This window comes from Malaclemys terrapin, chromosome 24 (assembly GCF_027887155.1).
Source record: "Malaclemys terrapin pileata isolate rMalTer1 chromosome 24, rMalTer1.hap1, whole genome shotgun sequence".
Classification (NCBI taxonomy): Eukaryota; Metazoa; Chordata; order Testudines; family Emydidae; genus Malaclemys; species Malaclemys terrapin.
In genome coordinates this window covers 3831715-3852021 of record NC_071528.1, presented here as the reverse complement: position 1 = coordinate 3852021, position 20307 = coordinate 3831715, and the positions used below count along the sequence as shown (strand labels likewise).

At 53.2% G+C, this 20307-nt stretch overlaps 1 protein-coding gene across 1 annotated transcript in view; it reads right to left on the bottom strand.

Annotated features, from left to right (window-relative positions):
- Nucleotides 1-3847: 3847 nt before the first annotated feature.
- The window catches only part of PRAM1 (PML-RARA regulated adaptor molecule 1), a 32064-nt gene continuing 15604 nt past the window's right edge, over nt 3848-20307 (bottom strand). Inside the window, exons 6-10 of the mRNA XM_054013924.1 lie at nt 18662-18761; nt 12715-12877; nt 11284-11317; nt 5557-5591; nt 3848-4911 (exon numbers count right to left, since the gene is read on the bottom strand). Coding sequence (XP_053869899.1) covers nt 4877-4911; nt 5557-5591; nt 11284-11317; nt 12715-12877; nt 18662-18761 — 367 coding nt within the window. The 3' untranslated portion in view covers nt 3848-4876. The remainder of the gene's footprint in view (nt 4912-5556; nt 5592-11283; nt 11318-12714; nt 12878-18661; nt 18762-20307) is intronic.

The following is a 20307-nucleotide window of genomic DNA, read 5'->3' as shown; positions in this document are numbered from 1 at the left end:
CCCTCCACCCCCCAGCACCTCCTGCCCACCAGCAGGCCCTGCCGATCAGCACATCCCCCTCCCTCCCCGTGCCTCCCACCTGTCGTGACCATCTGTTTCGCAGCATGTGAGAGGCTCTGAAGGGGAGGGAGAGGAGAGAGGACTCGGCGTGCTTGGAGAGGGGGGGTGGATTGGGGCAGAAAGAGGTGGGGTTGGAGTGGGGGGGGTGGGAAGAGGTGGGGTGGGGTGGGGGTGGGGCCTTGGGGGAAGGGTGGAGTGGGGGCAGGGCCTGGGGCAGAGCCAGGGGTCAAGTACCCCCCGGCACACTGAAAAGTCGACGCCTGTGGTTGCATCTCTCTCTCCACATTGAGGGAGGGGTCGACTTTTATGAGCGTACACTGTACAGTTCCCTGTGCAGCCAAGACGGTACAATTTTGGGTTTACATTCCAGAGGGGGGTGCAAGCCTTAGCAACTGGGAGGTGCCTTAGCTGAGGCTTCCCAGGCAGAGCTGATCTCAGCATGTGTGTGTGAAGCTGCAGCTGGGTGTGTCCCTGGGTGTGTGCTGGTGAAAGCAAGCTTGGAGAGCTTGGCAACTTATCACAGCACCACAGTGTGAGAGGGAGCCCAGGCTGGTGGGTCAGGCGGGCTCAGTGGTACCCCAGTTCCAAGTGGCACACTGGGAGGAACCCGTCACAGTCAGCACTGGGTGGTCCTGCTCTAAAAGGGGAGAGGCCCTGTGACATTCTATACCTTGGGGGAGCGACCTATAACCCCTATATTCCTTATTTATATATAATTGTGATATTGCATATAAAGCAGGCCATGTGCGGTATCAGGGGAAAGGTTATGATCTGCTGAAAGTCATTTTTCTATTTAAATATGTATCTCATTAATGCATATAAAGTTATGAGAATTGTGTTGTATTGTTGTCACTAAAATATGCTGTGGGTTTGGGAAGCACCCAGATACTAGCTCTCCAGAGACAGGGGAGGCAACCAACACCCGGGTGGGTGCTGAACAGACACCACCAGCCATTGTCCAGCAGAGGACCTACAATTCAATGACTCACTCACAGGAGCCACACCGGGGTATTGCTTTACCTTGTGACAGCAGTGCCCACTAGACATGCCTGGACTTGTGTTCTCCAAGCACATGCACTAAGGGTAGAAAACAGAACACAGGGGCCCCATGCTTCGCCTTTTCTCCTCCACCCACCTATGCTGCAAGGAACAAGGATACTCAGAAGACTGAAGACTCCAACAGACAAGATTGGGCCAGGTTTCAAGGGTGAAACCTGTGTATTATGACCTGCAGTATCCAGTGGGGTGAGAAAAACTCCTTAATTTAGATGTTACCCAGTCTAATAGAGTTGAGAGTTTAGACTCCGTGCTTATATTTTATTTTATTTTGGTAACTAACTCTGACTTTTTGCCTATCACTTATAATCACTTAAAATCTATCTTTTGTAGCCAATAAATTTGTTTAACTGTTTATCTTTACTAGAGAGTTTGCCTGAAGTGTTTGGTAAGTGTGCTTGCTCAGGTTTACAAAGGCTGCTGTATATCCACTTTCCATTGATGAACCAATTAATAAATTTGCCCTGCTTGTCTTGAGCAGTGCAAGGCGGTATATTCCTGGGGTACCATGCTGGAAGCTGGGGGGATTCGGCTGATGCCTTTCTCTGTGTGATTCATGAGTGGCTCCAGGAGCATTCATGCAATCTAGCTGGGTGTGGGGCTCCACATGCTGTTGTGCTGAGTGATCACAGCGCCTGGAGGGGGTTTGCTGCTTGTCATTAGCAAAGTGTTGTGAGAGACAACCCAGGCTGGAGAGAGTTCAGGGGGCACAGCGGTCCCACAGTCCCAGGCTGCACCCTGGGGATCCCATCACGGGCCCATGCTAGGGCCTCCTCGGCAAGCAAGCATCTGGTCTGTGGTGTATTCCTGGGGCTGGAGCATAAATAAGAGTCTACACTGGGTAACAGACGTGCAAACCTTGCTGTGGGTGCCATCATATCTCTCTGGTAATGGAACTCTGGGGCTGGTGTCGTAAGGGAGACAAGGGGATACCTGCAGCTGCTCTGAGGGCTGCAACTTGTTCCCGCAGGGAGCAATTTTCTGTTTGCAGATACCATACTTGATCCCTCAGCATCTGGTTCTCAGCCTGGAGGACAGCAATCTGTCCCCACAGACTCCTAGGCCCCTGGGGCATTGGTGTGGCAGCAATGTCCATACTCAGTTCAGGGGTTCAGCAACAAGTCCTGGAAGAGACTGAGAGGGTCTGAGCAAACTGTCAGGGCCCATACGTGGATGGTCTGATCTAATGGTCAAAGCCCAAAGTAGAGTTGGGGTTGGGGTCTGGAGTCACGCCAAGGGGGTCAGGGGTAGAAGCCATGCCGAGGATTAAAACTGGAGTCAATACTGGAGCCCGGACGAGGGAGCAGGAACAAGGAGTGGAACCCAGGCAAGCACTTGGTCTCAGGGCTCTGGCCAGTTCCAGGCCTAGCAACTATAGGGTTACCATACGTCCGGTTTTTCCTGGACATGTCCGGCTTTTTGGTAATCAAACCCCCGTCTGGGGGGAATTTCCAAAAAGCCGAACATGTCCAGGAAAAATACTCCCTGGCTTACCTTAGAGCGGGCGCTGGGGGCTGCTGTGCTCCCTGACTCCTGGGATCTGTAAGAGCCGAGCTGCCCGAGCGCTACCGGCTTCGGGCAGCCCCCATGCCTCTGGATCCTGCGCCCCCGGCCGAGCACTTCCCCTCCCGGGCTCCAGCTGTGCTGGGGAAGTGCCGGCCGGGGGCGTAGGGTCTGTGGGGAGCCCGGCAAACAATGAAGCCAGTAGCGCTCGTGCAGCCCTTTTCGCGTGGCTGGAAGGGAGGAGGGGGAGTTAGGGCGGGGACTTTGGGGAAGGGGCGGAGTTGGGGTGGGGGCGGGGGTGGGAAAGGGGCAGGCCAGGGCCCAGTGGAGTGTCCTCTTTTTTTATTTTTTAAATATGGTAACCCTAAGCAACTAGTTGCTCACAGCATGGATGTGTCAGGAAAGGGAAGCTTTATGCTAGAAGATGACAAGGTTAAGATTTTGGCACTGGGATTTTTATTAAAATTCATGGGCAGGATGTGGACAATAAACCATAAATCATGGAAGCCAGAGCCCTGCGGTGTGGGGCTGAAGCTGAAGCCCTGCATGGGGCGGGGAGCTGACAGCTGGAGGCCCATTGTGGGGGGGCTAACAGCCTGAGCCCCACTGGCCTGGGGGCGGACAGCTGGGGCCCTGCCACACGGGAGGGAGGAGGGTTTGAAGCTGAAGCGGAAGTCACGGAGTCTGTTAAAGTCACGGAATCGGTGACCAAATTGTATCCTTAGAGATGACCAATCAGCAGTTCAGCAGATTCCACAGTCAGTGAGTGTAGCCTCTGTTTGTGGGGCATAAGCTGCAGGTTCCCCACCTAGCCTGGCAGTCTGGTGCTGCAATGAGTAAGACTTGTGCTCAGCAACACTGCAGGCCCTGGTCTGACATTCTCACAGGTTCCCTGGGGAAAGAGTTCACAGAGCAGCTCCACATACGGCACCGCAATGAACTGTAGGCCAGGCACCCAGAAGTCTCTCCTGAGGGAGTACAATGCCAGTGTGGACCCAGCAACTCAAGTTTTGTTTTGTAGCGTCTCTGTTCTCGCTTGCGCTATGGTAACGCTAGTTAACTCTGCGGTGAAGATGGACCCAGAGCCAAAGGTCCATGTGTGAACTCCTGAGGCTCCTTGATGTTTGAGAAAACAGTCACGAGAACTAGTGAACGAGAGCAATGGTAGTAAAGACATCTTGGAAACAAACTGCATCTTTATTTGTCTTGCAGTGGTGCCAAGGCCCCAGCCAAGATCAGGTGAGCCCCATGGTGCTAGGCGCTGTACATATACATAGGAAGAGTCCCTGCCCCGAAGGGTTTACAATCTAACTGGACAGACAGAGGAAGAACCAGTATCCCCATTCACAAATGGGAAACTAAGACAGAGCACGGTACAAAGATCATACAGAGAGTCTGTGGCAGAGCCAAGAACTGAAACCAAATCTCCCAAATTTCCGGCCAGTGCTTTAATCACAAGACCAACCTCTGTCTCTGTGTGGCCAGCTGCCAGGGGAAGACTCAACTGGATTGTCACTAGCTCACTTGCAAAGAACAAGAAATTGGGCTTGTCCCTTTTTATTCCATTCTGAGCTATAAAGGCCTAAAGGGATTTTGAAAACTCCACTTGTCTTTCCCCTCAAGCTATCAGGACTATCCTGTTTGGTCATCCCTAATTTTGCTACATGCCACCTTAGCGGGTGGCAGAAATGGAGCAGAAGCCTTCTCAGATCTCAGTTCAAGGGGTGGGGCTTTGCATCGTTAACAAAGATATCCTTCCTCCCAACTGTGGTGTTGTATTTACACCTGTGTAACTCAGTGTTACTGAACTCTCCGTCCCTCCTCAGTTGCTGAGGCTTCACATACTCGGAAGCAGAGATATCAGAATCTTCTCAGGAAAAACAAGACAGACGAGACCTGGATTTCTAAGCTAAACAACCAGCAAAATTTTAAAAAACCCCAAACTCTCAGGTCATCACCATTCTTTACACAGACAAAAACAAGAAACACGGCAGATTGTTTATTTGCAGCTCACTTGTAACCTGTTTCTCTGAACACTATTGTGGTTCCTGTCCTACTTTTGAGTAGTTTTGCTGAATGGGGGAAAAATCCTTCCAGAGGCCCAACATCTTAAAATTAACCATGCTACCATGTTACAAGGGACGCGTTGCCTTTGGAGCACTAACTGTGGAGAAGGCAACTCCCAATTTGAAGAAGGAAACTTGCATTTAATGTTTTTCATGTTTCTGTCCTCACAGCCCCCCCTCTGCTGGTGAGATCACTTGCTGACGTTGGTGGAAGAATTAATTTCATCTGAGGAAGATAAGCAGAGAAAATATGTATTAATTAGAGAGCTAGTAACTAAAGATCTGCTGTACATCCGTGTAGGTACGCAAATGCTTCAGCCAGCCCAACCAGTAACATCCGTTCTCATGTGGTTCGTGGTGGATTCAAGGGAGGTGAGCTGAAGAAACAGTGGGGGAAAGCTAGATGAGAAGGGAAACAAAGTAGGTCAAACCTTCCGAGAGCTCAGAAAACCTCTGGGGAGGAGAGAGAGAGATGGGGTCTCTCGGGGAAGAGAGACTGGGGAGAAGGAAACCCGAAAGAAAGGAGAAGGGGAGTGGGATCCTGGAGAGGACAAGGGTGAGCCTGCTGTCTGGCTCCTGGAGACTGGGCAATCTAATATACTCAAATTCCTATCTACTATGAATAAGCAAATAGTACGCATATTTGGTGGCCCAGCATGGGCAGGTCTGGCAGGACCCTCCACAGAGCAGTCTCTGCACCGCAAGGGGTGAAATTAATGCCATTAGCCATGATGGGAGGTGTCATGTCTAGACTCAAATATCTCCAGTGAGCTAGGCTACTTGTCTCACTGTAGATTACAAGCACTTAGCCATATAGTCACCTCTGAATCTGGGGTGGGGGAAGGGAAGTGGGGTTAATTTGGATACCTACCACAAAAGGCAACGTCATCGTAAATGTCAGTGTCCCTATGATAGAAAAGAACAAGGTACTGTGAGATTTACAGCCTTTGAACAGCTGTTTTGCTTCGCTCATGTGTCTCTGGGAAGCCATGGATAGGCAGAGGCATAGTCACATGGGCATAGTCCACAAGTTTAAAAAGCTTTAAATACAGAGCATAGGAACATGGGAATAGCAAGACCAGATCAGACCCAAGGTCCTTCTAGACCAGTATCCTGTCTCTGACTGTGGCCAGCCATAGGTGCTGGAACTAGGGGTGATGGCATATAGTAGTAATAACAACCCAAATACATGGTTTCTGCCTTCAGCACCCCCACAATAAAAATTGTTCCAGCACCACCGTGGCCAGCACCCAATGCTTCAGAAGAAGGTGCGAGGAAACGCCACCGCAGTAGACAATTATGAAATAATCATCCCATAGTGGAATTTTCTTCCTAAGCTCCATCCATTCAAGGCTGGTGTATGCCCTGACACAGGGGGGTATACATTTCCAATGTAACAATGGGTGTTCTCATTATCCATAGTAAAGGTCCGGTCCTTTTGTGAATCCTCCAGGGCTCTTGGTCTCAGTGATATCTAGTGACAGCTAGTTCCATGGGTTAATTTTGTATCATGTATTTCCTTTTATCATTTCCCAATGTCTTGCATTATAAGAAAGGGCAAATAGGAATGGGTGTCTGACTTTCTCTAAGCCATTTGTTATTTTCTGTTCCTCTCTCATGTCCCTTCTGATTTGTCTCCTGTCTGGATTTAACTGTCACTATATTTTCAATCTTGTTTCACAGGAGAGGTTTCCAGGCCTTCAAATCAGTTTTGTGGCCTGTCTCCGAACCTCCCTAAGTACCATTGTGATCATCTAGTCTGACCTCCTGCACATCACAAGCCACAGAACCTCACCCAGCCTCTCCTGCAATGGACCCAGAACCTCTGGCTGAGTTACTGACATCCTCAAATCATGATTTAAAGACTACAAGTTACAGAGAATCCACCATTGACACTAGTTTAAATCAGCAAGTGACCCGTGCCCCATGCTGCCGAGGAAGGCAAAAAACCACAGGGTCTCTGCCAATTTGACTGCGGGGAGAAATTCCCTCCTGACCCCAAATATGGTGATCAGTTAGATCCTCAGCATGTCGGGAAGACCTACCAGCCAGACACATGGAAAGAATTCACTGAAGTAACTCAGAGCCTTCCCCTTTTTATATATACTGGCATTATAGCATTTTCAGCATTATCTTCAGTCACATTCCTTATGCAAGCTAATATTGTGTTAGAACCTAGCAATCTGTAGGATCTAGCAGACCTGTGTACCACCTATATTGCTATGGGGGTCAGAGACCTGGACCCTCTTATAGGCAGACTTGGAACAGCTAGAGGCAGGCCATATGCACTGTCAGTACCAAATCCTGAGCATCAAGTGGTTTAACTGTGCATAATGTCACAGTCTCGCAAAGACTTGGCCTTCCTTCAACTGCTCATTATATTCAACAGCGGTGTTACAGGTTCTTCAGCTGTATGGCCAGGATGGACAGAAATATCCCTGCACCCTGAGCTCTCAAACTCTGCATTGACAGGCGAAGGGGTGCGCGCTCTGACCCTACCTGGTGACGGGCCACCCCATAGATTCATGGATTCACAGGATTGAACCACATCTGGGAACTTCACTACAAGATGCCAAGAGCAACCATCTGGGGTCACTTTGGCTGGCGCAATGGTCCTTGGTGGACTACGTGTGATTGATAATGAATGTGTATGAGTCATTTAATCATCCCCTCCAATATCCACTATGGTGCTTTTGTCAATGGCGAATTCCATCTGCCATTGTGCTACCCATTCACCATCCCTCTAAAGCTCCTCACATTCTTCTCTAGTCTTGAGTAACCTACATCATGTTGTGTCATTTATAAAGGGCATTCACCCTCTTTTCAAGACCACTACTAAGGCTATGAAATACCACTGGTCCTATTACAGGGATTTGGGACGTCCCCTGTTGAACCTTTCCTGTGCTGAAAACTGACCACTGATTCCTCCGCTTTGTTTTTGTCTCAGGCAGCTTCTGATCCATGACAATACATCACCTCTCAGATCACAACTACTTCCTTTCCCTTCCCTTCCATTCCCTTTCCTTCTTTTGTAGCCTCATTGGTGAGACTTTGTCAGAGGCTTTTTGAATGTCCAAATAAATTACGTCAAAATTACATCATCTAAAAGTCTCCTTTATCCATTTTTCTCACTCACAGAAGGAATCCTCCAGGCTGGAGAGTGACAGGTGGGCTAAGCATGCTCACAAAAGTCACAGGAGGAGCTGATAGGCTAAAGATATTGGGCACAAATCCTCAAAAATTTCAGTGAGGGGGTAGGTGCCTAAATACCTTTGAGATCTGCGCCTTGGTGCCTTCCAGGCTCTGCCCATATAACCCTAGGGACTGTAGAACCCCCCAGTCTGCTGCGTGACAGGGAGGGTCCCTTACAGGTTGCTGAGTGAATGGGCTGATGTGGGCTACTCTCTGTGTGTTGCCATCAGTGTCAGACCATTCAGGTCACTGGACAGAGCTGGGCAGTGTCCAGAACTCCCGGACAGACCAACCCGTCGTGGGGATTTGCTCATCTCCAATATATCAGTTTGATCCAGTATGTTCCCTTGTGACACCTGAAATACCTGACAGCATCTCAGCTTTGTTACCTGAAAAGGCCCGGTGCAGGATGGTCTACCCTGGACATCCTTAGACTAATGCAGATTAAAGGGTTTTTCAGATGATTTCTTTGTGGCAACGTACTACTCTCCCATCTCCACAGCCTGACCTGTTCTCCTGGGGTAGTCCCAGTGAGCTGTGTCATTCCACTATGTTTCAGTGATGCCTAATATATCAAGGTCATAAGAACATAAGAATGGGCATAGTAAGTCAGACCAATGGTCCATCTAGTCCAGTATCCTGTCTTCCAACAGTGGCCAGAGTCAGATGCTTCAGAGGGAATGAACAGAACAGAGCATTTATTAAGTGATCCATCTCCTGTCATCCAGTCCCAGCTTTTGGAAATCAGAGTTTTAGGGACACCCAGAGCCTGGGGTTACATCGCTGACCATCTTGGCTAATAGCCACTGATGGACCTGTCCTCCAGGAACTTATCTAATTCTTTTTTGAACCCTGTTATAGTTTGGGCCTTCACAACATCCTTTGGCAATGAGTTCCACCGTGTTGTGTGAAGAAGTACTTCCCTGAGTTTGTTTTAAACCTGCTGCCTCTTAATTTCTTTGGGGGACCCCTGGTTCTTCATTGGCTGACCCCTGGTTCTTGTATTATGAAAAAGAGTAAACAACATTTCCTTATTCACTTTATCCACACCTGTCATGATTTTATAGACCTCAATCATATTCCCCCTTAGTCATCTCTTTTCCAAGCTGAACAGTCCCAGTCTTTTAAATCTCTCCTCGTATGGAAGCTGTTCTATACCCCTAATAATTTCTGTTGCCCTTTTCTGAACCTTTTCCAATTTCAATATATCTTTTTTGAGATGGGGCGATCACATCTGCATGCCATATTCAAGATGTGGGCGAACCATGGATATATAAATCCATGGTTCGCCCACATCTTGAATATGGCATGCAGATGTGATCACCCCATCTCAATCATCTCTATATAAAGAGGCAATAAGATATTTTCTCTTATCTGTCCCTTTCCTAGTGATTCCCAACATTCTGTTCACTTTTTTGACTGCTGCTGCACATTGAGTGGATGTTTTCAGAGAACTATCCACGACTTCAAGATCTCTTTCTTGAGTGGTAACAGCTAATTGAGACCCCATCATTTTATATGTGTAGCTGGTATTATGTTTTCCAATGTGCATTACTTTGCATTTATCAACAATGAATTTCATCTGCCATTTTGTTGCCCAGTCACCCCGTTTTTGTGAGATCCCTTTGTAACTCTTTGCAGTCTGCTTTGGACTTCACTATGTTGAGTAGTTTTGTATCATCTGCAAATTTTGCAACCTCACTGTTTACCCCTTTTTCCAGGTCATTTATGAGTATGTTGAATAGGACTGGGCCCAGTACAAATCCCTGGGGGACACCACTATTTACTTCTCTCCATTCTGAAAACTGACCATTTATTCCTACCCTTTGTTTCCTATCGTTTAGCCAGTTACCAATCCATGAGAGAACCTTCCCTCTTATCCCATGACAGCTTACTTTGCTTAAGAGCCTTTGGTGAGGGACCTTGTCAAAGGCTTTCTGAAAATCTAAATACGCTATATCCACTGGATCCCCCTTGTCCACATGCTTGTTGACTGCCTCAAAGAATTCCAGTAGATTGGTGAGGCATGATTTCCCTTTACAAAAACCATGTTCACTATTTCCCAACAAATCATGTTCATCTATGCGTCTGCTAATTCTGTGTTTTACTATAGTTTCAACAAATTTGCCTGGTACTGAAGTTAGGCTTACCGGCCTGTAATTGCCAGGATCGCCTCTGGAGCCTTTTAAAAAAATCAGCATTGCATTGTTTATCCTCCAGTCATCTGGTCCAGAGGCTGATTTAAATGATAGGTTACATACCACAGTTAGTAATTCGTAGGGTGACCAGATGTCCCGATTTTATAGGGACAGTCCTGATTTTTGGGTCTTTTTCTTATATAGGGTCCTATTATCCCCAACACCCTTTCCCAATTTTTCACACTTGCTGTCTGCAGGGCCGGCTCCAGGCACCAGCCTAGCAAGCATGTGCCTCGGGCGGCCAATGAAGAGGGGGGCGGCACGTCCAGCCGTTCAGCGGCGGGGCTGTCACTCCCTCTTGGAGTGAAGGACCTGCTGCTGAATTGCTGCTGTAGAATGAAGCGGCGGTAGAGCTGCCGCCGCTTGTGATCACAGCTTTTTTTTTTTTTCTGCTTGTGGCAGCAAAAACGCTAGAGCCAGCCCTGGCTGTCTGGTCACTCTAGTAGTTCTACAATTTCACATTTGAGTCCTTCAGAACTCTTGGGTGAATACCATCTGGTTTTGGTGACTTATTACTGTTTATCAATTTGTTCCAAAATCTCCTCTATTGACAGGTCAATCTGGGACAGTTCCTCAGATTTGTTATCTAGAAGGAATGGCTCAGGTTGGGACTTTCTCTCACATCCTCTGCAGTGAAGACTGATGCAAAGAATTCATTTAGCTTCTCTGCAACAGCCTTGTCTTCCCTGAATGTTCCTTTAGCACCTTGATTGTCCAGTGGCCCCACTGATTGTGTGGCAGACTTCCTGATTCTGATGTACTTAAAAATAGTTTTGCTGTTAGTTTTTGTGTCTTTTTGTAGTTGCTTTTAAAATTCTTTTCTGTCCTCCCTGATTATACTTTTACACTTGACATGCCAGAGTTTACGTTCCTTTTTATTTTCCTCACTAGGATTTGACTTCCAATTTTTAAAGGATGCCTTTTTGCCTCTAACTGCCTGTTTTACTCTGTCGTTTAGCCATGGTGACATTTTTTGGTCCTGTTACTGTTTTTTTGTTGTTTTTTATTTGGGGTATACATTTAGTTTGAGCTTCTATTATGGGGTTTTTAAAACATTTCATGCAGCTTCCCGGCATTTCACTCTCCTGACTGTTCCTTTTAACATCCATTTAACTATTGTCCATTGTCAGCTATTCTGGTTAATCTTTAGAGCTTGAAAAAAAATTTCTAACCAAGAGAAAACAAGAGGGAAAGGTATCTGTACTCACAGCTGCAGCAGCGCCATCCTGGGGACGTAGCCATCTGGAACAGACAGGAGAATGGACACATTTAATGGAAATATAAATTCTCACCCAGGCAGCGAAGGAATCAGGCAAGCAGACCCCTAGGGCCACAATCCCAGCAGAATGTCCACTCTCAGAGTGGGCAGCCTAGCAGTGCAGGACATGGATGCACAGACCTGGGCTGTATGGGGTTGGTGTAAGTGATCTGGGTGTGCAAGGGAGGAGAGGAACCAAAACCAGGACTGGCCTGAAGAAGCTAAGCTGGATCCCATGTTGAGCAGCCAGTGTGGCCTCTGGCAGTGGCCAAAGGGGGCAGCAAAGTGAGAGACAAATGTTTGATCTAGGGAAGCCCCACTCAGCGTGCCCTGTTGGCTGGACTCTCCCTAGCAAAGTCTGACAGTCTAGGAAGGGAAACCCCGCGACCCCGCGCTGAAGGGCAGGGAAGAGTCTGCCTCGGCTGGGGGTAGCCACGGGACCAAGAAGAAGGTCCAGTGTGTGGCAGGTCCCTGACATCTGGTGGCTCCAAGGTACATTTCATCAGAATGTGCATGAGTGGAAATAGGGCTATTGCGAGTCTTGTGGCCAGGGGCAACGAGAACTCCGATAGGCTGGAGTTTTCAGACCCCAGGATTCAAACCATCCTGAGCATCCCTTTCCCATCCTCCTCCAACCCATTCATCCCTTTCCCTTTTCCTTTCCCCAGGCTCCATCTCTCCATTCCCAAGATCTCCAGCCCACCAGCAGCCCCCCTCTTAAAGACACGTTGTGCACAGCACGGACATCGCACTCGGTTGGGCTCCGGCTCTTGGCTGTGCCGGGAATGAGATGAAAGCTGCCCTCCCCCTCACTCGGGCAAACACACATCCCACCAGGAAGCCCTGGAGCTCCTACTATGTGCAGGCTGCAGCTGGCCCAGGAGAGATGCCAGACTGTGTGCAGCCAAGGCCTCCAGCTGGTTTTCAGCAAATGCTGGGGCTGTGGGGAAGGAAAGGCAGGACACTGAGCTGAGCTTTTTGGCCCCTAAACTTGGAAATGTTTGAGATCTAGGATAAAACTTGGCTCTGTTCCACCCAGTGGCAGATTTCACAGTCTCGGGGCATAGATTTTCCTTCAGTTCAAAAGTCAGGTATGAAGCCAGGTGTTTTACTGCCAGGAGCTGCCGAAAGAGCCATTAATAGCTCATCTCTATATCTGCCTCGCTGGCATGTATACCACAGCCACATAACCACCCCCGCTCGGTGTGGTGCTGTCTCCCTCCAGTGGTGGCTGGGTCACAGGGAGAGGTTGATGCACCTCCTACAGCCATGGCTAACAGAGCTGGGGGTGTTAGTTCAGGTGCTAGCAGTGCCGGCTTTTTAGAGTGACCCGCCCGAGAAGCATGGCATTACACCGGTCACCGGAGTGCCTCAGACTTACACTTCCACTGGTTGTTCCGGCAGAGTATTCTCTCGGGACTCGTTAACTGAATGACGTCCAGAATCTCTCCTCGTTTAAGCGGCAGATTCTTCCCTCCCCCTTTCTTCTCAGCCACGTTGGGATCGACCATCATTCGGGTCAGAGCGCGGATTTCCCCTTCGAACTGTAACGTGAGCAGGAAGGAGACACGCTGGAAATGGCTCCATGGCTCGAGGTGCCTGTCTGAGGGGAGTGCAGGCCAGACAGCTCTGTCATGGCAGTGTCATTCCTCGTGGGGGTGGGGGGTCACTCCCAGGAGGCCGGGTGGTCTAGGAACTGTTTCCCCAGCCGTGGTGACCTAGTTTAACATATAATCACTTTCCCGGTAGGTGGATGGAGTTGGGGGCACAGCGGCCCTGAAGGTGCCTCCATGCTTAGGCCAGGCTCCGTTTTACAGGCCCTTGTTTCTCACAACTGGCACTAACCGTCATCCCTGACAGGAGCGCACCCATCACTAGCATGTCACTCCCCATACACGCTGCAGGAGCTGCCGACAGCCACAGGGAGCAATCAGGGACGACACTCATGGACGTTGTGACTGTAGTAGGCCAAGAGCGGCACTGAACAGGGACTGTGGTTGGGATTTGAGTCCCGCACAAGTCCAGCTCGCATGGTCAGAGTACCAAAATGGACCAGCAGACTTCGCATCAGTCATCACCTCATCTGAGAACGGGAGGGAATCCACGGAGAGGCTGGGTCCTGCGGTTACTGGTGCTCTAGAGCTACTGGGGAGCAGCGGGGAAAGTCCCTTCCTTCTGGAGAATGGGTTGGCGCTAAAAGTGCTGGACTAAGCATCAGGAGACCTGGGCTCTAATCCTCGCTCTACCAGGCTTGTTACATTCTGTGCCTTGTTCCCCATGGGGCAATGGCCCTAGAGCTGCTCAGAATGCTTTTCCTTTGGATTCATCGAAATCTAAACGTTTCACAGGAATGTGGCGATGTTGATGAAATTTCAGTGGGAATGGAGGCAGGTTTCTGAGGGAAGCCGGCCTGGTTTCCTGTCAGCTCTCTCATCTTCCCAGCCCCCTGACTGGGGGGCAGCTGTGGAGCTGGGACCCTGGAAGTCTCTGCTTAAGCTGGGATTCTTGGGGCTTTTAGGATGGGAGCCGGGAGCCGGGGAAATATTTTGAAAAGGTTGGAACATAACCTTGTTTTGATTTTTTCTAAGCAGCGTTGAAAATCTCAGTCCGTGGGAAACTGACATTTCGAGATATTGTTCTGATGTGGAACAATTCCTTTTTTAATTTTGGAATTTTCCCTGGCAGGGAATTCTGGGCTCTGACTCTGCTACGGATAACACTGTCCTACCTCATCAGGTAAATTCCTGAACTCGAGGCCTGGTCCCTGTTAAGGGAATTTGCCCTTTTGCAACTTCATCGATGTAGTCCCTGGTCCAAACCTCTAATATAGACGTCCTGCACTGGCACAAAGTGGGGTGTAATTTGGTAACTTGCTTAATACGTGTCTTTGTGCTGACCTCATGCATCCATAATAGGGGTTGGCACACAGCCCCACTCACCCCCTCCCCACATCCCTACTCAATCCCCTCATCCCCTCCCCACAACCCTGCTCGCCCCCGTCATCCCCTCCCACGACCCCGCTCGCCCCATCATCCCCTCCCACGTCCCCGCTCGCCCCCGTCATCCCCTCCCCACGACCCCGCTCGCCCCCGTCATCCCCTCCCCACGACCCTGCTCGCCCCTGTCATCCCCTCCCACGTCCCCGCTCGCCCCGTCATCCCCTCCCCACAACCCCGCTCGCCAACGTCACCCCCTCCCACAACCCTGCTTGCCCCCATCATCTCCTCCCATGTCCCCGCTCACCCCTGTCATCCCGTCCCACATCCCTGCTCGCCCCCTTCACCCCCTCCCCACGTCCCCACTCAATCCCATCATCCCCTCCCCACAACCCCACCCGTCCCCGTCATCCCCTCCCACATCCCTGCTCACCCCCTGCTCACCCCCGTAGTCCCCTCCCCACATCCCCACTCGCCCCCGTCATCCCCTCCCACATCCCCGCTTGCCCCCTTCATCCCCTCTGAAGTCCCCACTCACCCCCGTCGTCCCTCCCCACATCCCCGCTCACCCCCGTCGTCCCCTCCCCACATTCCCGCTCACCCCCGTTGTCCCCTCCCCACATCCCCGCTCACCCCCGTTGTCCCCTCCCACATCCCCGCTCACCCCCATCATCCCCTCCCCACAACCCCGCTCACTCCCGTCGTCCCCTCCCACATCTCTGCTCGCCCCTGTTGTCCCCTCCCACGTCCCCACTCGCCCATGTTCACCAATGTCATCCCTTTCCGTGTCCCTGTTCACTTGTCTTCCCCTCCTATGTCCCCACTCACCCCCGTCATTCCCTCCTACGTCCCCGCTTGCCCCTGTCATCCCCTCAGACATCTCCACTCACCCTGTCATCCCATCGCCATGGCCTTACTTGCCCCCGTCTTCCCCTCCCATGTTCTCGCTCGCCCCCTGTTGTCCTCTCTCATGTCCCCTCTCCCCCCCGTCGTCCCCTCCCCATGTCCCCGCTCCACCCATCGTCCCCTCCCACGTCCCCACTCACCCATGTCCTCTCTTACCCCCATCATCCCCTCTCATGTTCCCTCTCACCCCCCATCTCTCTTCATCTCCCTTCTTCCAGCCTCCTCCCAGATCGTGGCCCATTTCCCCCATATCCACCCATTACTGTGCTCTCTCCACAGCCCCATACCCCTGCACACAGCCCTGCTCCCCCTCGCACCCTGACACAGCCTCATTCCCCAGCAACTCCTCCCCCACGCCACGGCCCACTATCCCAGTCCACTTTCGCACGTTGACCGTAGGCCACGTCTCAGGAAGCAGACTGTGTATATGGGAGGGAAGCAGCGTCGCATGGTGCGAGGGCACATTGAAGAATGTGGCATGGGAGGAGGCTGGGGGCAGAGAGCCTGTGGGGATGAAGAAGCTCTGCAGGGGATGCGGTGGAGGAAAAGCACCCAAATCAGCCATGGCTCTGACAGAGGGAAAGGATGGCCCAGTGCTTTGGGCACTAGCTTGGGAGGCAGGAGGCCTCGCTGCAGTTCCTGCTGGCCTACAGAGGTTCTGGGGGCCCTTGGGCAAGTCTCTGTGCTCAGCTCCCCATCGGCAACCTGAGGCTAGCAGCATTGCGCGGGCGGGGAGGTTATGGGGATACACATGTTAAAGACTGGGAGGTGCTCATATAGCATCAGAGACTGTAAGGCCAGGATGGATCTCTAAGATCAGCCCTCACCTCCTGCCTAGCACTGGCCAGGGACTGGCTGTGCTGTAGTGGGGCCGGATCACGCCGGAATGGCAGACCAGCACTTTGGCTGCATGGGGGAGCCGTTTTGTTGTCAGAAGGGTGTCCTCTGCAGAGCACGACCTCGCAAGTACGGGGGGTGTTAGGTCACGCTGGTGGGGGTGTTCTGGCAGATGGTTTCACCACTGGGAACCTGACACTGTTATTTCTTCCCTGAGCCCATCACTTCTAGGGTTACCATATTTCTACAAGCAAAAAAGAGGACACTGGGGGGGGGGAGGAGCCCCGCTCTAGCCCCGCCCCAGCTCCACCCCCATCCACTCCCTCCCACTTCCCACCCCCTGATTGCCCCCCTCAGAACCCCCAACCCCCCGCTCCTTGTCCCCTGACTGCCCCCTCCTGGGACCCCTGCCACTAACTGCCCCCTAGGATCCCACCGCTTATCTAAGCCCCCCTGCTTCTTGTCCCCTGACTGCCCCCTCCTGAAAATGCCCTACTACCCTACCTGTCCCCTGACTGCCCCGACCCTTATCCACACTCCCACCCCATATTCAAACCCCTGCCCCCAGACAGACCCCTGGTGACTCCCATGCCCTATCCAACTGCTCCCTGCCCCCGACAGGACCCCCAGAACTCCTGACCCATCCAACCCCCTCTGCTACCTGCCTGCCTCGACCACTCTCCACACCCCTGCCCCCTGACAGCCCTCCCAGAACCCCAGACCCATCTAACCCCCCCTGCTCCCTGTCCCTGACTGTCCCAAACCCTCTCCACACCCCTGGCCCCCTGACAGCCCCTCCAGACCCATCTAACCCCCCCACTCCCTGTCCATGACTGTCGCAACCCCTCTCCACACCCTTGCCCCCCTGGTACCCCCCCCCCCCCAAAACTCCCGACCCATCCAACCCCCCCTCCCTGTCCCCTGACCAGGGCCAGCTTTAAAGAGCCCAGGAATCGGGCTGCGCTCCGGCCGGGGTTGCAGGGCTTGGGGTCGGGCCGGAGGTGCTCAGCCGGCGCTGCTGGGGCCCGGGCCGGGTCCGGGCCGGGGGTGCTGGGGCCCGAGCCGGGCCGGGGGTGCTGGCGTGCTGGGGCCCGGGCCGGGCGTGCTGGGGGCCGGGCCGGGGGTGCTGGGGCCGGCGCTGCTGGGGTCCGGGCCGGGGGTGCTGGGGCCCGGGCCGGGGGTGCTGGGGCCCGGGCCGGGGGTGCTGGGGCCTGGGCCGGGGGTGCTGGGGCCTGGGCCGGGGGTGCTGGGGCCCGGGCCAGGCTGGCGCTGCTGGGGCCTGGGCCGGGCCGGGTCCGGGGGTGCTGGGGCCGGCGCTGCTGGGGCCTGGGCCGGGTCCGGGGGTGCTGGGGCCGGCGCTGCTGGGGCCCGGGCCGGGGGTGCTGGGGCCCGAGCCGGGCCGGGGGTGCTGGCGTGCTGGGGCCCGGGCCGGGCGTGCTGGGGGCCGGGCCGGGGGTGCTGGGGCCGGGGGTGCTGGGGTCCGGGCCGGGGGTGCTGGGGCCCGGGCCGGGGGTGCTGGGGCCCGGGCCAGGCTGGCGCTGCTGGGGCCTGGGCCGGGCCGGGTCCGGGGGTGCTGGGGCCGGCGCTGCTGGGGCCTGGGCCGGGTCCGGGGGTGCTGGGGCCGGCGCTGCTGGGGCCCGGGCCGGGGGTGCTGGGGCCCGAGCCGGGCCGGGGGTGCTGGCGTGCTGGGGCCCGGGCCGGGCGTGCTGGGGGCCGGGCCGGGGGTGCTGGGGCCGGGGGTGCTGGGGTCCGGGCCGGGGGTGCTGGGGTCCGGGCCGGGGGTGCTGGGGCCGGGGGTGCTGGGGCCTGGGCCGGGCCGGGTCCGGGGGTGCTGGGGCCGGCGCTGCTGGGGCCCGGGCCGGGTCCGGGGGTGCTGGGGCCGGCGCTGCTGGGGCCCGGGCCGGGGGTGCTGGGGCCGGCGCTGCTGGGGCCCGGCCCGGGCCGGCGCTGCTGGGGCCTGGGCCGGGCCGGGTCCGGGGGTGCTGGGGCGCGGGCCGGGTCCTGGCCGGTGCTGCTGGGGCCGCCGGGCGCCGCTTGGCCAGGGCCGCGCCTCCCCGGAGCTCTCCTCCTCCTCCCCCCCAGCTTACCTGCTGCTGCCGCCGGCCTGCCCCTGCTTCATTTCGAGCTTCGCGGGAATCAGGGGAGCAGGGGGCGGAGCGTTCAGGGGAGGGGAGGAGGGGGAAGATAGCTGCGGGGCCAGCGGAGTGGTAAGGCTGCAGGGGATGGGGGGAGCCGGGAAGGGGCTTTGGCTGCCCAGCGGCACTTGGCCGCTGCTTTTCGATCTATAAATAGCCGACTGGGGAAATCCCGGACATTTTTAGATTTTTAAAAATCCCCCCCGGACGGCTATTTATAGAACGAAAAGCCGGACATGTCCGGGGAAATCCGGACATATGGTAGCCCTAATCACTTCTGCTTGAGCTAGGGCAGATCTTGTAGTGGGGGACCTAAGACCGTTAAGTCTAAGCTAACGAAGACTTTGGTCTGGGTTTCTATTGAGCATTGTTTTATAGAGGAGAGCTCTCTCTAGCTTTGTATGAAATCCCTCTGCCAGAGGGCAGCATCCTCACTGTGGCTGCAGGAGGGGACTGAATGACTGACTGCACCTCATGGAGGGATTGCTCTGAAAAAGGGCCCATTGCTGCTCACCTTGAATTTCTTCCGAAATTCCTTGTCCGCCTGCTCTTCTTTCTTGCACTGTTTGAGATTCTTCCCATGTTTCCCGCTTAGCTTTGAAATCTGGGATTTTCTGCAGAGCCAGGAAAAGTCACAGTGATCTTCCGGAATGTTCAGGAGACCAAGTGTTTTCCACCCCCGCCCCCCAATCCTCCCTTGTCATCCATGGCAATAACACCGCATCCCATTTCCACTGCTGGGGATGCCCCACTACAGCCCAGGGTCTCCATCCGTCCAGGGCTTTGGGGCTGCATTCCAAACCAGCCGAGAAGTTAAACTGTTTGGGCCGGATTCTCCACTTGGTTCTGTGTCAGCTTTACGCTAGCGCAATGGAGCACAGAATCAGTGCCTTTGTGTTGAAGTTCGTCGGCCCAGCCGTGTGTTCAGGTATTTACTCCGGCACAGAGCCAGAGTGAAACATCCCCGGCCTGTTTTGCACTCCCGTGCTCTGGTGTAAATGACTGTGCAAGAGGCAGGGCTATAGTGAATCGAGCCCGTAGATGGCCTGGAGAATCATTCCGCACCGATCCCTGTTCTAAGCTAAGATATATTCCATGCAAAGGACCACAGCAAGCCCTGGCTTTGATGCAGGGTGAAGGTAAAGAAACTACAACTGGAAATTCCAAAGGTGAAGGCTCAATTCCTGTCTTTAACTCCGCCCAGGTGGGGGCCTCTTGATCAAAGTTGAACTGCAAAGTCAAATGTGGGGTTATAACCATCAGGCTTCTTTATGATACAGACTGTTTTCTGATATTAGAGCTACCGGGCTCTCACTTCCATCTGAATAACGAGGACTCGGAGAACCAATGCCCCACCAGAACCCTGAGACTGAGCCAGCAATCCCATGGGCTATGAGCAGGGGGTTGGACAAGATGACCTCCTGAGGTCTCTTCCAACCCTAATATTCTATGATTCTATGGGGAGAGCGGGTCAGGAATTTTTCATCCAAATAGTGGGAAATGCAGCTTTTTGGTCATTCAGAATTTTCAGTGGGAAAATCTCAATCTCAAATCTTTGCTGAATTCTTAATTTTCCATCAGAAAAAGTAAAACAAAGTATTTCATTTCAGGTAGGGCCGAAACATTTGGGTTTGTTGAATTTTAATACAGCCAAATGCACAGTTATACATAGGGTCCTACCAAATTCATGGCTGAGTTTACCAAGCAAAAATCATGTTACTTCTATGCAGTTGCCTTTATCAACCAAACAGTGCTTCCCTTCTGCCTGCCCAGATTGGCCAGAGGACGGGGAACGGCACCAGCACACACATAGGCGTATGGACAGGGACTGAGCCCAGCGCCCCTAGGGACACACAGGGCATTTAGCACAGAGCCCCAGTAAGAGAAGTTTGTGTTGATCCCGTGAATGAGGAGCTCAGTTTTCTGTCCTGTTTTAGCCCAGCTGGAAATCTCTACCCAGAGCCATGTGTACTCTGCAGTTCCACAGCTGTGCAGTTTAGGCCTGGTCGACACTCAAAAATGAGACCCACCTAGCGACATCGCTCAGGGCTGTGAAAAATTTCAAACTCTGTGAAACATGGGTGCATCAACCTAGCCCCAGCTCGAGACGCAGCTAGATCAACAGAAGTGTCTGTCAACCCCACTACTGCTTCGTGGAGA